At 52.6% G+C, this 14410-nt stretch overlaps 2 protein-coding genes across 3 annotated transcripts; one reads left to right on the top strand and one right to left on the bottom strand.

Annotated features, from left to right (window-relative positions):
- C1ql4 (complement C1q like 4) lies at positions 1 to 4290 on the top strand. The gene is made up of 2 exons (XM_034517353.2): positions 1 to 1229; positions 3481 to 4290. The coding sequence occupies exons 1-2, from the start codon at positions 693 to 695 to the stop codon at positions 3658 to 3660; spliced, it is 717 nt and encodes a 238-aa protein (XP_034373244.1). The 5' UTR covers positions 1 to 692; the 3' UTR covers positions 3661 to 4290.
- Positions 4291 to 5025: 735 nt separating this feature from the next.
- Positions 5026 to 12904, bottom strand: Troap (trophinin associated protein). 2 transcript variants are annotated; one of them, XM_034517017.2, is made up of 14 exons: positions 12801 to 12904; positions 12406 to 12554; positions 12111 to 12300; positions 10794 to 10951; positions 10570 to 10707; positions 10311 to 10390; positions 9881 to 9957; positions 9320 to 9435; positions 7324 to 7407; positions 7116 to 7175; positions 6598 to 6717; positions 5706 to 6318; positions 5319 to 5512; positions 5026 to 5193 (listed from the first exon to the last, which is right to left on the bottom strand). In XM_034517017.2, the coding sequence occupies exons 2-14, from the start codon at positions 12547 to 12549 to the stop codon at positions 5146 to 5148; spliced, it is 2022 nt and encodes a 673-aa protein (XP_034372908.1). In that variant the 5' UTR covers positions 12550 to 12554; positions 12801 to 12904; the 3' UTR covers positions 5026 to 5145. The 2 variants fall into 2 exon arrangements, with proteins under 2 accessions (XP_034372908.1, XP_076768175.1); XM_076912060.1 differs by lacking the exons at positions 12111 to 12300; positions 12406 to 12554; positions 12801 to 12904 and adding an exon at positions 11059 to 11170.
- Between the last annotated feature and the right edge of the window lie 1506 nt (positions 12905 to 14410).

Genomic DNA, 14410 nt, shown 5'->3' with positions numbered 1-14410 from the left:
CACTGCTGCCGGGGAGGAAGGTTAGGGACGCAGAGAGGGAGAGCGCTTGCTGGAGAGGGACGCCTGGCTAGGGCTCTGAGGAGGGCTGCGGCCACCGCGGCCGAAGGAGGCAGGTAGTGCTTTCCACGAGCTAGAGTGCAAAATCTCCGACGAGGTCGGGTCCAGTGAGAGCCCCACCCCCAACCCCCCCACGCCAGCTCAGAGCCTGGGACGTCGGGAGAGCGAGGAGAGGTCCCCGGTCTAGCTGGGAGAAATCAGCAAGGGGAGCCCGGGACCCAGACACTGCCGTCCGCAAGAAAGCAACTGTCTGGAGAGGTGGCATCTTAGACCTGTGAGAAACCAGCCGTCCAAGAAGCTGCAGGTCTTGGGCGCCCGGGATCATTAGAATTGCACCCGAGGATAATATCAGACTATAGGTTCCGAACCCTCAAGGGCTGTCCTTGGCCCAGCTCACGGGGGAGATCGCCACCCTGACAGGAGGTTTGGGGAGCAGCACTGCTATCACAGGAGGAATTCGCCGCGGCAAGGTGGTCGGGCACAGCCGTCGGGAGATCCAGACCGGGGCCCGAGCCCGCGGAGAGCCCCGGGCCCCCGCCGCCATTGCGCCCAAAAGTGAAGAGGATTTGCTGGCCCTGGCCGCGTCACGGCTGAGCCGCCGCAAGCGGGTGGCGGGCGCAGCCGTCGGGGTGGCTATGGTGCTGCTGCTGCTGGTAGCCATCCCGCTACTGGTGCACAGCTCTCGCGGACCAACACACTATGAGATGCTAGGTCGCTGTCGCATGGTGTGTGACCCCCATGCATCCCGAGGCCAAGGCCCCGACGGCGCGCCCGCCTCGGTGCCTCCCTTACCTCCAGGTGCCAAGGGAGAGGTGGGGCGGCGAGGGAAGGCAGGCCTGCGGGGGCCACCAGGACCTCCAGGTCCCAGAGGGCCTCCTGGAGAGCCAGGCAGGCCAGGTCCCCCAGGTCCTCCTGGCCCAGGCCCTGGAGGGGCAGCGCCTCCTGCCGGCTATGTACCCCGAATTGCCTTCTACGCGGGTCTAAGGCGGCCTCACGAGGGTTATGAAGTGTTGCGCTTTGACGACGTGGTGACCAACGTGGGCAACGCTTACGAGGCAGCCAGCGGCAAGTTCACCTGTCCCATGCCGGGCGTCTACTTCTTCGCTTACCACGTGCTCATGCGCGGAGGTGACGGTACCAGCATGTGGGCCGATCTGATGAAGAATGGACAGGTGAGGTTGCCCCTCTACTTAGCCCCAGATCTTGCTAATGACTTCCTAAAACTCCCCGCGCTCACTTTACAATCCAGCTCCTCCCCTGAAACACTATCAGGGTATCCAAGACTGCCAGGCTACCAAAATTCTAATGTCACTTAATTTAGTCAAAGAGGATGGATTAATTGGGGGTCTGGAAAAGAAAATCACCCGTGGAAAGTCTCACAGGGCAGTAGACCGAGGTCAGAACTAGAACTCAGGACTCAAAGTATAATTTCTCTGTGGCCCCAACCTCACACTCCAAACTCCAGCCGTGGCCTGCCAAATCAAATGTCCTTGGCGCCTTACCCACCCCTTAGCTTCTTCTCTCTTTCTGCCTTGAGCTGCCTTCTCTACTGGGGAAGTCTTCTCAGTCAGTGGGTTTCCTGGCCCTGGCATGGAACAAACAATTAGAGAACCTGGTGTCAGGGAATGGAGTGGAATCTCTTGTTTGGGTAGTAGCAGTCTTCCCCCAGGTGAAATCATTCAGCTTGAATTTTCAAAAAAAGTGGAAGGGGGTCGGGGAGGAAGAAAACACTAGCTTGACTCTTTGCTAGGTCCTATTTGTTTATCCCCAGGGTCTGGGGCCAAACCTAGACCAAGCCTTGCCCCTCAGCTAACACTGAGTCTGTACACAGAAGTGGACAAGGGTATGCTGGCCCAGGGGCTACATAAGTGGTGGGGTGAACCAATTTAGATTTGGAAAAGCTAGTAGACAATGGAAAGGGAGAAGGGAAGATTGGTCTATGGGGCCTACACCATCCCTGGCAACCTCTCAAATTCCGCTAGGTGTTGCCCCAGTGGGTAGTCAAAAAGTATTGCCACCTAAGGTTTGAGGGGATAGCCCCCCCCCAAAAAAAAAACCTCACATGTTTGAACAAGCAAGATGCCATAGGCTGGGGGGAGAGAGCTGCCTCTACTCTGCAGGATGAGGAAGGTTTGGACTGAACAGTGACCTCTGAATGTTCCATGGAACGGGTGGGGCCCTGGTGCATCAGGACCTACTCCTCAGTGTCCCTTAAGCCTTGAGCCCTACTATGTGGCTGAAAAGCTCCTGGACCCCAAGAGGACACCACCCCAGCCCACCTTCTGCTTCAGCTTTGGGGTCTGTTCCTAGCAAACCCTTCCACTGGAGTGTGAGGAAAGAGAGTTGCCAGGCTATGCAAGCCTTTATGGGGTTAGTTGGCAGTGTCGGTAAGAGAGTGAGTGTCACATGACCCAAGTATGACCACCGTGGAGTCCCAGAATCTGAGTAGAGTTTTGTGTCTTCCTTCTCGTGGCACGGAGTAGGTAGACTTAATGCCAGGAATCAGGTTGGAGTGTGGTGCTTTTAGAGGAGGCGGGGTGGTGCGGCTCTCACTCTGTATTCCACGGAGCTGACACTGCGGCCCTGGGAATGGTAAATAATGATTGGAATAATGATGAATAATTAATGATTTAATAACCAGTCCCGATGGGATGGAAACTGGGGGAAGGGGCTGGAGGTGTGACTGCTGCAGACCAGAGATCACAGACCAAAGGCAGTCCCCCACAGGGTGGGGAACCAGGTGACACTCCCCAGGGAAGCCCAGGAGGCCAGTTCACTTTCTTCCTGGTACAACACAGGTACAGCATAGCTGTAGACACGTTTGCCCCTGCACCTCAGGAAAGCTAACTTAGGAATTCCAAGCCAACATAGAATCCTAGAAGTATCCTGAAAGCTTTTTTTTTTTTTTTTTAAACGAGAATAGCAATTCTATATAACATTTTCTATATACAGAACATGGTTCTGAGCTCCACAAGTAATTACTCATTTAATCTTAACCACCTCATGAGGTAGGTTCCTATCCCTTTATTATTACCCCTTATTGCTCTAGTAGAGGCCCAGAGAAGACATGCGTGTGCCCAAGTCATGCCTGAGAAGCCCTGCGGTCTCCTAGCCCAGTGATTCTCAACCATCCTAATGCTGAGACTCTTTTAATACAGTTCTTCATTTTGTGGTGGTTGCCAATCATAAAATTATTTCGTTGCTATTGCATAACTGTGACTTTGCTAATTATGAATCGTAATGTAAATATCTGATATGCAGGATATCTGATATACAACTCCCAAAGAGGGTCAGTTGAGACCCACAGATTGAGAACCACTCCCCCAGGACCTCAGCCATCCTTGCTCCAGCAGCCAACCAACTCAACCCCCTCGGTCAGTTCAGCTCTGCACAGGGTCTGTGTTTTCCCTCCTCCCTCACTAGGTCCGTGCCAGCGCCATTGCCCAGGACGCAGATCAGAACTACGACTATGCCAGCAACAGCGTCATTCTGCACCTAGATGTGGGTGACGAGGTCTTCATCAAGTTGGACGGTGGAAAGGTGCACGGCGGTAACACTAACAAGTACAGCACCTTCTCGGGATTCATCATTTACCCGGACTGAGCCCAGCACCTTCTCCTACTCTCATGTTCATGTTCGTTCGTTCGCCGGCTCCCTCGACCCTTCTCTCTAATCCACACCCACCTCCGCTAGCCCTACCCAAGGCCCCACCCTCCGAGCCTGAGGACTCGCCCGCTCCCCAGGCCACCTAAACAGGGCGATTGGATTCTTGGGGCTCAAGGATTTTAAGTGGCTGGGGGAGTCTAGAGATGGGAAGGCCAGGATGAAGAGAACCGCTGACGGAGGGACTACCTTGTGACCCAATGAAACCGGGTCAGAGAGAGGAAATCTGTGCGTGGCCCTCCCTTCTGCCTGGAGCTGGGGGAAGCTTCTCTAATGGAGATCCAAGTCTCACAGGGAAAGGGGGACGTCCTGACAGCTTGGGAGGAAAGGGCAGAAGCAGAAGGAACCTGTCTAGGTGAGAGGAGACTCTGGCACAGGTTAGATGGGGACCTCAGTAGCCACTTTCTTTCCCTTCCCCTCCCCCATCTCCATTTTTCAGGCTCTAACCACAGGCAGTGGCCCTGTGAACTGAAGGACTTCCTAGCATTAAGAACCCATTTTGTACAGTTCTCATTCCACCCCTGTCCAGGCTAGGTCCTGGAGCTACAGATCATGTCACTTCTCCCAATAAAGTGAGGTTGGGGATTGTGTGTGCCTGCCTACCTTGGTAAAGAGTTGGAGGAAGGCGGCGGAGCGTGGCTGGCCCTTTGGCCCTTTGCCTGACACCCTGAAAGGTCTCTCACCCTGCTTGTCGATCTTAGCAGGGCGATCTATCATCTCTGATCTATGCAGTTAAGCCTGGCCAGGCCTGCCTCTGCAGAAGAGTTCCATAAGGGAGGATGGAGTGGAGGAAGGAGCCCTTCAGGAGTGCTGTCCTTGCAGGCCTGGGTGTGGAAGACTCTAAGGGTGTAGGTTTGGTGTGCCTGCATAGGAAAGGAAGTCTAGCCTTTTTTATTTCCCTTCCTTGGTGTTGGTTTGTGGTTTTTCCTCCTTTTGAGATAGATCATAGCTTTTTGCCCAGGGTTGCCACCAATTCTTGGGTTCAGGTGATTCTCCTGTCTCAGCCTCCAAGTAGCTTAGGGCCACGTGCCCAGCTGAGAGTTCTAACAGCAGTGTTCTAGATGAGGAACTACCTGGTGGCCCCCAGAAGTGGGACTGATGTCAGAGAGAAGAGGTTCAGTAATTTCCCCCCAACCCACTCAAGAATTTCTGAGAAGGTAGGCTGAATGGCCACTTTCTGGAGGACAGCCCGCTGAAGAGGAAGCCATGGACCCAGTGTTTAATCGTCTCTAAATTGGCGCACACTGCCACCATGTGGGCCACTGGAGAGCAACAGCACTGGCTGTCCCATTCAAATACAATTTATAGAAACTTTATTAAAGGATAAAAAAGGGGTGTTGGCTCCCAGTCCAATGGGCAGGTCAACAATAAATAAGGCTGAAGGAAGGGTGAGTGCAGCGGAGCAGACTCCAGCAAAGGCTGGAGTCATGACGGAGAGTCCTGTGGGACCACAGGGCCAACTGGAATGAAATGCTGGAGAGGAAAAAAAAAAAAAAAGAGGGCTTGTCATATTCCATCACTTCTTCATAGAGGAAGCAAGGTCAGCCTGCCGCTGTCCCATAGGCTTGCGGCACGCTGGCGGTATACCGGAGGCTCACCAGGGCATCTTGCCATTCAAGCATCCTGGCCACAGGGTTGGTGCAGACCCGGGTGGGTCCTGGAGGCAGAGTTCGGCTAGTGTAGAAGGCGCATTCGTCATCCAGGCGAGCCTCATGGAAGCAGTGGATGGTGGTGAGACACGCTCTGAGGCGCTGCCTCAGAGCCAGGGTTCGAGAGGCCAAACTGCTGGAGCCTGAAGGCCATGGAGAATTGGGGGGGGGGGGGTTCTGGAGTTGTATTTCTTCCAGGTGCTGCCCTTCCCCTCCTCCCCCATGAGCACAGCCACTTAGAAATACATGGGAAAGAAAGAATGGCATGGTCTGGTGCGGGGCACTCCCAGAGAGACAGAGCCTTTTCTTCTCGTCATTTCCCTGGCAGTTCCTTACCTGAATGGCCTGTTGGGGATCTCAAAGAGTGGAGTGAGTTGATAGGGGGGCTGGCACAGACTGGGCTTTGTGATGAGAAGGTCAAGCTGGTGGTTGCTGGAGGCCCCTGACTGCAACAGGGCTGTGGGCTAGACTCTGGGTTTCCACTTTCCAGAGCACAGGCTGCTGATGCTCCCAGCTCTATCCTAGGGCAGGTCTCGGGGGGCTCAGCCTGTCCCCAACAACTAGGCAGAGAGGGCCCAGACAGTGCTGCAAGGCAAGGCTCCAGTGGCTCTGGCTCAGCTCTGGGCGGCACTGGGGGCTTTAGTTCTGTGGTAGAGCAGGGCTGAGCCACCTTAGTCTCCTCCCCAGGGCAGACCTGTGGATCCCTGTGCTTTTCTGCAGGGTGGGGCTGTGGCTCCTCACACTCTTCTGTCACACCAGAGTGCTTTGACAGTTCAAGAAGGGAAGTTCCAGAACTGTGTTCTGGAGCATTCAGAGTTCTAGAAACTTCAGCCATTGGGGGCTGAAGTTCAGTCATATCTAAAGCAGAGCCTCCATTCAGAGTGGCACAACTGCCCATTGCCAGGCCCGCTACCTCCTGCTGCAAGAGCTGCTGCAAAACATTGATGCGCTGTGGTGGGAAGAGAGTATGCCAGTGTGTCACCACGGTGTTCACACTGTGTTCACACGGCCCCCACCCACACTGTCCCAGCGTGTCACCACTGTGTTCACACAGCCCCCACCCACATTATCCCAGCGTGTCACCACTGTGTTCACACGGCCCCCACCCACATTATCCCAGCGTGTCACCACTGTGTTCACACGGCCCCCCACTGTCATCTCCCATACCTCCCCCCCTGGCCTTCTCATAGAGGAGAAGCCATCAGAGCTGCTGCCCCTACAGGCCCACCTGCATCCTTAGCTCCTGGTGGCTGGGGGTTCCAGATATGCTTGCCACAGATGGTTTTCCAGGTCCCTTCTGCAAGGTGATGCGACTCTCCTGGTCAAACAACTTCACAGCAATCTGCTCCTGCCACAGAAGGAAAGGGTGCAGGTGAGGAAGCCACATTAAGATGGAAAGAATGCTGCCCTCACCCTCTTGGGATGGATCAAAGCTCATTGGTAGTTCTTTTAAAAACCAGGAATGGTGATGCAGGCCTACCATAGAGCTGATATTAGCTCTCAAGAGGCTACGGCAGGAGTTTGAGGCTCAGGCTGCTGACACATACACATAGGGAAATTTTTTTTTTCAAAGTTTGAGACTATCAGAAATACACAGAGGCAGACAGACATTCTAAATATGGAATAGGAAGGACAGATGGAGAGGCGAGAGGCGAACACACCTACCTCAAATCACAAGGCTGCCAGCCCTCCAGGCCAGTGGGACAGTGCCACAGACCTCAGTTCAGGAAAGCTTTTGACACTTACCCAGGGCAGGGCAGGCTCTTCAGGGGAGGAATGAGGGGAGCGGCCACTCAGCCACTGGGCCTGTGTCAGACAGAACAGACCACCCATGAGTGATCCCTATTCCTCTGGCCTGTCGAAAGAACCCCAATCCTCACCCAGTGCCTGCCTGCCCCTCCCCCTCCCTCCCTAATCTTGGCTCCCACCAGTCACCTCCTCTGCTTTCTCTCACCTGCTGAACCCTAGGCAGTGATCGGAGGGGCGTGAATTGGGGTTTCCATCGAACGCTAAGGCATTTCCTGGATGAATATGTGGTCTGAGAGGAGAGATGGGGTTGGCTGAGCAGGGTTTCCAGCTAAACTCTTCTCATCCTGCCCAGCCCAAGGGTTGTTCCAGCTGTGAGGCCTGGGCAGCGAACACCCTCGGCCTGTCCAAACAGCTGACCTTGGTGTTGGAAGGTGGTGCTACATGGCTGGGTGTGGGCTGGGCTACAGATGGGAGCCATCTGTCCAGTGGAGAAACAAGGCAGGAAGAGTGGCCTTCCAAATCCACCATCCTGTGCCTCGTTCTTCCTGTTCTCACCCCTGCAGCAGCTACTCTTTTGGGGTTCATGTAGCTAAGAGGCTGGCTTGAACTTCTGATCCTCCTGCCTCTACCTCCCGAGGCTGGGATTACAGGCACCTGCCACCATGTACAGCACTTGCACGGTTATTTCAAGAGGGAAACCAACCATCTCTCCCTATTCATGCTTTTCTCCCTGGCTTTCTATTCAGCCCAAGAAAGAGCCAAGAACTTACACTGCTCTGTCTGTCCTTACCTCATCTCACTTGTTGTCACTGTAAATTCATCTCAGACTCTCTCTTTATTTATTTATTTTGGTTTTTCGAGACAGGGTTTTTCTGTGTAGCCCTGGCTTTCCTGGACTCACTCTGTAGACCAGGCTGGCCTCGAACTTAGAAATCCACCTGCCTCTGCCTCCCAAGTCCTGGGTCGGACTCTCTTCTTATCTAGGCTTCAAATCTCCCTGGTCTGTTTTGCTGGCTCACAAACACTAGCTGTCTCCTCTCCTCGGGCCTTCTGCATCTGCAGCCCTGAGTTAAATAGCCTCCCCCTCTCATCTATCTGAGTCACAGCCTCAACTCTCAGTCTCATACACAAACATCGTCTTCCCAATGACGAGTCAAACTACATTTTGTAAACAGACTCCTTAGCACCCCTTTATAAACATTAAACAATTTTTTTCCTAATTATGCATGTGTTGGGTGTCCGTGTGAGCCAGAAGAGGGCGTCAGATGCCCTGAGAGGGAATTACAGGCAAGCAGTTATAAGCTGACCAATGGGAGCTAAGTTACCAGTCCTATTCATACACACACAGACACACACACACACACACTGTCCACCCCCCCCCCCACCTTTTATTTTTAAACACAGATTCTTGCTGCATAGCCGAGGCTGTCCTGGAACTCATGATGGAGCAGCCAAGCAATTCTCCTGCCTCCAGATGCTGGGTTACCGTCATGTACCACCAAGCATGGCTCTAAACTACCAATTTATGACATCAATTCCCCCTCCCAAATCCTTTCAGTACCTTACGCATTTTGTTTTAGAAAGAATGTGTCAGCCGGGCAGTGGTGGCACACACCTTTAATCCCAGCACTTGAGAGCCAGAAGCGGGCGGATTTCTGAGTTCGAGGCCAGCCTGGTCTACAAAGTGAGTTCCAGGACAGCTAGGACTACACAGAGAAACCCTGTCTCGAAAAACAAAAAAAAACCAACCAAACAAACAAACAAAAAGAACATGTCAACACGTGACACCCTATATATTTTACATTTGTGGGGTTTATTTTGTCTTTTGGTTTTTTTTTGCCCACCCCCACCCCCACCTCCTTCTAGAATATAGAATATATTCTAGAACTAGAACCATGGCTGCATTCAAAAGCCAATCAGCAAATACCTGTGGAATGAAGGAATTACTATGTTTGGTTGGTAAGTGTTGGTTGCGTCTTGGCCACGGCACTGATTTGATGGTGACACACATAGCAGTCTGTCATCTCTCACCCTGGGTCCCCAATCCCCAGTAGAGGCAGTCAGCTCTATCCTGAAGAGAGCTGGGTCCCAACCCCAGCAAAAGACCAAATACCCTGAGTCCCAGGTCTGCCAATTCTACCCACAGTCCTCAGTGTGCTGCCTGAACACCCAGCCCCCATCCCAGGAGGGTCTCTTCTCACCCTGGTGTGTGTTAGACTTTCTTTTAATGGTACTCGTTGAGCCTGACCCAGATGAAGTCTTCCTCCTCCATCTGAGTGAGGGACAGCCTCATGTTCTCCTCCGAGGGATAAATTAGCTGGGCAGAGACAACACATTCATTTATTGTAGTATCGAGAATGCCAGTGTCTACCCATTCAGTATCCCGAGAGCACAGTAATACCTTGGCAAACACTTATCAATCCTTATGGCCTGGGAGGGCTGGAGGTAGCCATGGCTCACAAGGGACTGGGACAGAGAACACAGTAGAGATTGTCTTGTAGGAAGTGACAGGGAGAAGGCAGAAACAGAGTTGCATGTACAACCGGCCAACCTCTGACCTTCCCAGGAAGTCTTGTCTGCTTGTGTGTGTGTGTGTGTGTGTGTGTGTTTCCGGGAGGTGAATGCAAGCACTCTACCACTGAGCCAGACCTCCAACTTCTCTTGCCTCACTCCCATTCCTCCAGGCCTGCTGTCCCTTGTCCTGCCTCGTTCCTGGTGCAGGCCCTCACCCTTGCTTTGCTCTCATATCCACACAAACTCACCAGGCTGCACTGGGGTCTTCAGGAGCAGTCTTGAGGCCTGGCTTGCTGAGGTCCTGCTGTCAGTACAGTATCCATCCCTGAGTGTCAAGCAAGGGATGAGCATTTGCTAAGGGCTTTGCAAATGCCATCTCAGTAGCCTCTAACAATACCAGTGTTAACCCCACTTGGCTGATGGATGCAGACGCCAAGATGCAGGCAGGTTAAGGTAAGCTTGCACAGCTAGCAGTGGTAAGGGCCAGGAATTAAACTCAAAAGCCATTTATTGTCAGTTTATGCTGTTGCCAACTGAAACAACACTTCACATGCCTGTCCCTCTGTTCCTCCATGTCATAGATAAGGCCCAGCTATCAAAGGCTCAACCCCATTTCCCTGCCCAGTGATGTTTTGTCTATCCCCTCTGGGGTCGAAAGGGACTCTACACTCTCCTTACCTGCTGCTCTCACAGGTCTCTTTTCTTAGCTCTCGTAAACTGGGGCGGGTGGAGGACTGAGAGGAACCTGAAGGTGGGTTCTGATTCACAGCAAGACAGGAAAGCAGAGTGAGAAGCAGGCCCCACGGTAGACACAAACACCACCCCGTCTCTCCCAACAAAACCCACTGGTTCATCTTGAGGTACTGTCCCAAAGTCTACTCTGTTCCAGGAAGAAGCTTCTAGAAGGACTAAATGTCAGGCCCTCAAGAGTACTCACCAGAGCCTCTGACCTCTGAGGGGACAAAGTGCGGTCTCGGAGTCCTGGGCCCTCCAGTCTTGAGAAGCAGGAAGCCCTGGCAGGACCCTCTTGATGGGTGGCGATTCTGGGAGCCAGGTATTCGGAAGACCGTGCACTCTGGACCGTCAACAGAGGCTGTCAGCAAGACTCAGAATTCACCCCTTAGTCCACCCCAGCCTGGTCTCGTATAGCCTTCTCATTACCTGGCCCCTCTGAGTGGTGCCTCCCTTTCTCTCACGGACTAGCACTCTCTGAGCCAGACTGGACCGGAACCCTAGGGGATAGCTCTTCATTCCCTCACCTGACAGGATAGTGGCCAGGGCTGCAGGGTCAGCCACAAACTCTATAGCCCCTGTGGCCTCTGAAAGGGAAGAGACAGGATCAGAAGGAATGGGAATAGGGGAAGCTGAGGGACAGGTGTCGCTTACCTAGCAACTGTGAGCAAAAGAAACATTATGTGGTGCACACCTGCAATCCCAGAATTTAGGATACTGAGGCAGGAGAATCAGGTGTTCAAGGCCAGCCACCAGCACATACAGAGCTCAGAGCCCGGGCTACAGGCTACATAAGATCTTGAGAGATGGGAGGAGATCATTCCGTTGAACCTAAGCTCAGCAAACGTTTGAAGGATTTCATGCAAGCCATTGCTCTGAACATTGGGGCATAAGATAAAACAAAGGTTTTGTCATACAGAACATATCACTGGGGGCTGGAGGGATGCTGTGGGGATTGAGAACCCACCACTACTGTTCTTTCATAGGACTGACTGGTGTTCAGTTCTTAGCATCTATGTCAAGTCTAACTCCAGCTCTAAGACAATCCAACGCCTCTGGCCTCCACCAGCACCTGCTTTCACATACACACACCCACACACATACACATCCTTAAAAATATTCTCTTTTTAGGAGCTAGAGAGATGGCTCAGTGGTTAAAAGCCACTGGCTGTTCTTCTGGGAGACCTAGAGTCTATTTCCAGCACCTGCATGGCAGCTCACAGCCGGCTATAACTTTAGCTCTAGGGATTCCAATGTCCTCTTCTGAACTCTATGGGTACTGCATTCACACAGACTCACATAAAATAAAAACAGATCTCTAAAATATATAATGTATTAATGAGAAGCTGAAGTACAGACAGCTTACAAAGAATCAGCGTAACACGGAGCAAATGACCCTGACTAGGATTGCTGAAAAGGCCCAGACATGTGGTTTCCTTCTTTCTTTTTCTTTCTTTTTTTTTTTTTAAGCGATACAATATCACTGTGTAGGCTTGGAACTCACTGTTTAGACAAGGCCTCTAATTCATGGACCACCTGCCTCTGCCTCCTAAAGTGCTGGGATTAGAGGTGGGAGGCAACATACCAGGCAAAAGATGTCATTTTGCTGAAGGGGATAGCTTCTCAGAGCAAAGAGCTTTCTGGACTCATTTGCAAGAGACTAGAAGGTATGCAAAACCCCCACTTTGTGTCTCCAGTCCTCACTCAGCCATGTAGGCTGTCCCCAGGCCTCCGACAGGTACCTACCTGTCTGGGGATGGGTCACAAGCCCCACATTTGAAACCCCAGAGCTAGGCTTGAGTTCCTCCAAAGGGTTCCGCGGCTTAGTGGTCCTCAGTCTTTGTGATTTTTCGGTTTGGCACAAGGTTTTCGATCTGAGGCCTGCTTTGTCAGTGAGTGGACGTTGAGTACTGAGCGGCGGCTTCTGTGCTGGTCTCTGAGGGTAGGGGGAAAAAGTTGGGATTCAGTGGGGGCCAGGGTGCATTGCTGAAGTGAGCTGCCTTCTTATGGTTACTCTCTTCACCCACTACGCCCCTCTTACCCTCGGATCTTGGTTCTCCTGGTCCAGAGAGCGCGACTTGACTGAGGAACTATATGGGCATCTTTGAGAGAGTACTGGAATCTTGCTAGGGTTGGGAGATACACCTCGGAGGTGGGGATCGTTACTGGTTTGAAGGGTAGTCATGGCGGCTATAATTGAGACGAAAGAAGGCAGACAGGACTGAGGACCAAAGCAAATCACTTCTCAAGCCATGGGTGCTGATATCCCTGATTCTTTTCCCTTGGCCCCAATCCATGTGCCTAGAAGCCTGCACCGGCAGCAAGGCCGCTCTCCTGGCGACTGCTCCAGAAACCCAAGACTCGCCCCGGGATTCCAAACTGCTCTCCTCCCCAGGAACCTCGGCAGGACTCCCCTCTGAGATCCCCGTGCCGCACCATTCCAGGAGCCCGGCGGGGTCACCTCTACTTCCTCAGGGTTTTCGCCGATTTTTCTGGGTTTCTGCTGCTTCTGCTGCTTCTGCTGCTGCTTCCCCGGTTTGTAAAATACGCCAAGCTTCTAATTGGCTAGTTCCCGCTGACGCGAAGGCTCGTGACGTCACACCCCTTACCCAATCCGCAGGCTCCGAAGGCGGGGCCAGAGAAGGACAAGTCGTCGAAACGTTTTCTGGATGGGAGAACAACTGACCAGCTCTCTCGGCCAATCCGAGAACGGAGCGCGAGTGGCAGGATTGGGGGAAAGCCAGGGAGGATGCTGTTCTGAAGCCCGGGAAGGCCAGTCTGGGCCGCAACGGGCATTACCGTCCTCTCGCGAGATCTGGAGCCAGCCGAGGGCTGGCCCCTCATGAAGGCCGCGGAATTGTGGGAAAGGATGGCCATCGAGCCCACTATTGACCACACTCTGGATGTAGTGCAAGGCCGGGGTTTGGGAACCATTCCAGGAAGCATGGGCACTTCTTGCGGGAGATGAGGGCTGGAGGTCTGGACTATTGGAGCCCAACAAGAACGAGGAGCCAAGAAATCATTTGTCCAGTCGGACCTCGCACTCTGGTGGGGTGTGGTCAGACCCAGTGTGGCTGGAGCGCTGCTAATCGACATTGAAGTGCTCCTCCTGTGTCGGGAAGGCTCTGCACCTTCAGGTTGCCTTCCGCTGGTCTGGAGAGAGGGCTGGCCTGCTACTCATTGGCTGGCAGGCGTGAGGCTGCCAGAGGATGGAGATGTCTCACTCCACTAGCACACACAAAAGCTCTTTCTACCCCAGCCTGGCCTCAAACTCGTCCTGCTTCAGCTTCCCGCGTGCTAGGATTGCACACGCATAGATATCCGTTTGGAGTTTAAAGGATGCTGATCAGCAAGCCAGGAACATAGAGGTTATTCGTTAAGTGCTTCTGGATCTACCCTTCCATACTCCACTTCTTTTCACACTTACAGACTCTATACTTTGAGCATCCATTCACCTGTTTAACCTGAAGAAGCGAGTAGAGCACACAGAGACGGTCAGCTTGGTTTAAAAGCGATTGTCGCCGGGCGGTGGTGGAGCACGCCTTTAATCCCAGCACTTGGGAGGCAGAGGCAGGCGGATTTCTGAGTTGAAGGCCAGCCTGGTCTACAGAGTGAGTTCCAGGACAGCCAGGGCTACACAGAGAAACCCTGTCTCGAAAAACCAAAAAAAAAAAAAAAAAAAAAAAAGCGATTGTCTTCCAAATAGTCTCCTTTCCCAGCCCCTCCAGTCGTTTTATTTTAAATATATTTGCTTTTAGTTGAAAATATATTTTTTAAATTTATGTATATGTATTTTTAAAGGATGCTCTGTTTGCATGTACACCTACATATCAGAAGAGGGCATCAGATCCCTTTATAGATGATACTGAGCCACCGTGTGGTTGCTGGGAATTGAACTCAGGACCTCTGGAAGAGCAGGCAGTGCTCTTAACCACTGAGCCATCTCTTGAGCCCCCTGAAACATTTTGTATGCAATATATTCTGATAACAGTTTCCTCTTCCCCAACTCATCCCTCCCCACCCACACTTTCCTCCTTAGAAAACAG

This window comes from Arvicanthis niloticus, chromosome 13 (assembly GCF_011762505.2).
Source record: "Arvicanthis niloticus isolate mArvNil1 chromosome 13, mArvNil1.pat.X, whole genome shotgun sequence".
Lineage (NCBI taxonomy): Eukaryota > Metazoa > Chordata > Mammalia > Rodentia > Muridae > Arvicanthis > Arvicanthis niloticus.
Note: the sequence above shows the minus strand (reverse complement) of the source record. Positions and strands in the feature narration are given on the sequence as shown.

What these genes read in the sequence shown, in the direction of transcription:
- C1ql4 (XM_034517353.2), top strand. Translation starts at nt 693, where the DNA reads ATGGTGCTGCTGCTGCTGGTAGCCATCCCGCTACTGGTGCACAGCTCT. An exon ending in ATCTGATGAAGAATGGACAG is followed by an intron (nt 1,230 to 3,480) that starts GTGAGGTTGCCC and finishes CTCCCTCACTAG; the next exon opens with GTCCGTGCCAGCGCCATTGC.
- Troap (XM_034517017.2), bottom strand. Translation starts at nt 12,549, where the DNA reads ATGACTACCCTTCAAACCAGTAACGATCCCCACCTCCGAGGTGTATCT. An exon ending in AAAGTCTAACACACACCAGG is followed by an intron (nt 7,408 to 9,319) that starts GTGAGAAGAGAC and finishes CTCTCCTCTCAG; the next exon opens with ACCACATATTCATCCAGGAA. An exon ending in AAGAGCCTGCCCTGCCCTGG is followed by an intron (nt 6,718 to 7,115) that starts GTAAGTGTCAAA and finishes CTTCTGTGGCAG; the next exon opens with GAGCAGATTGCTGTGAAGTT.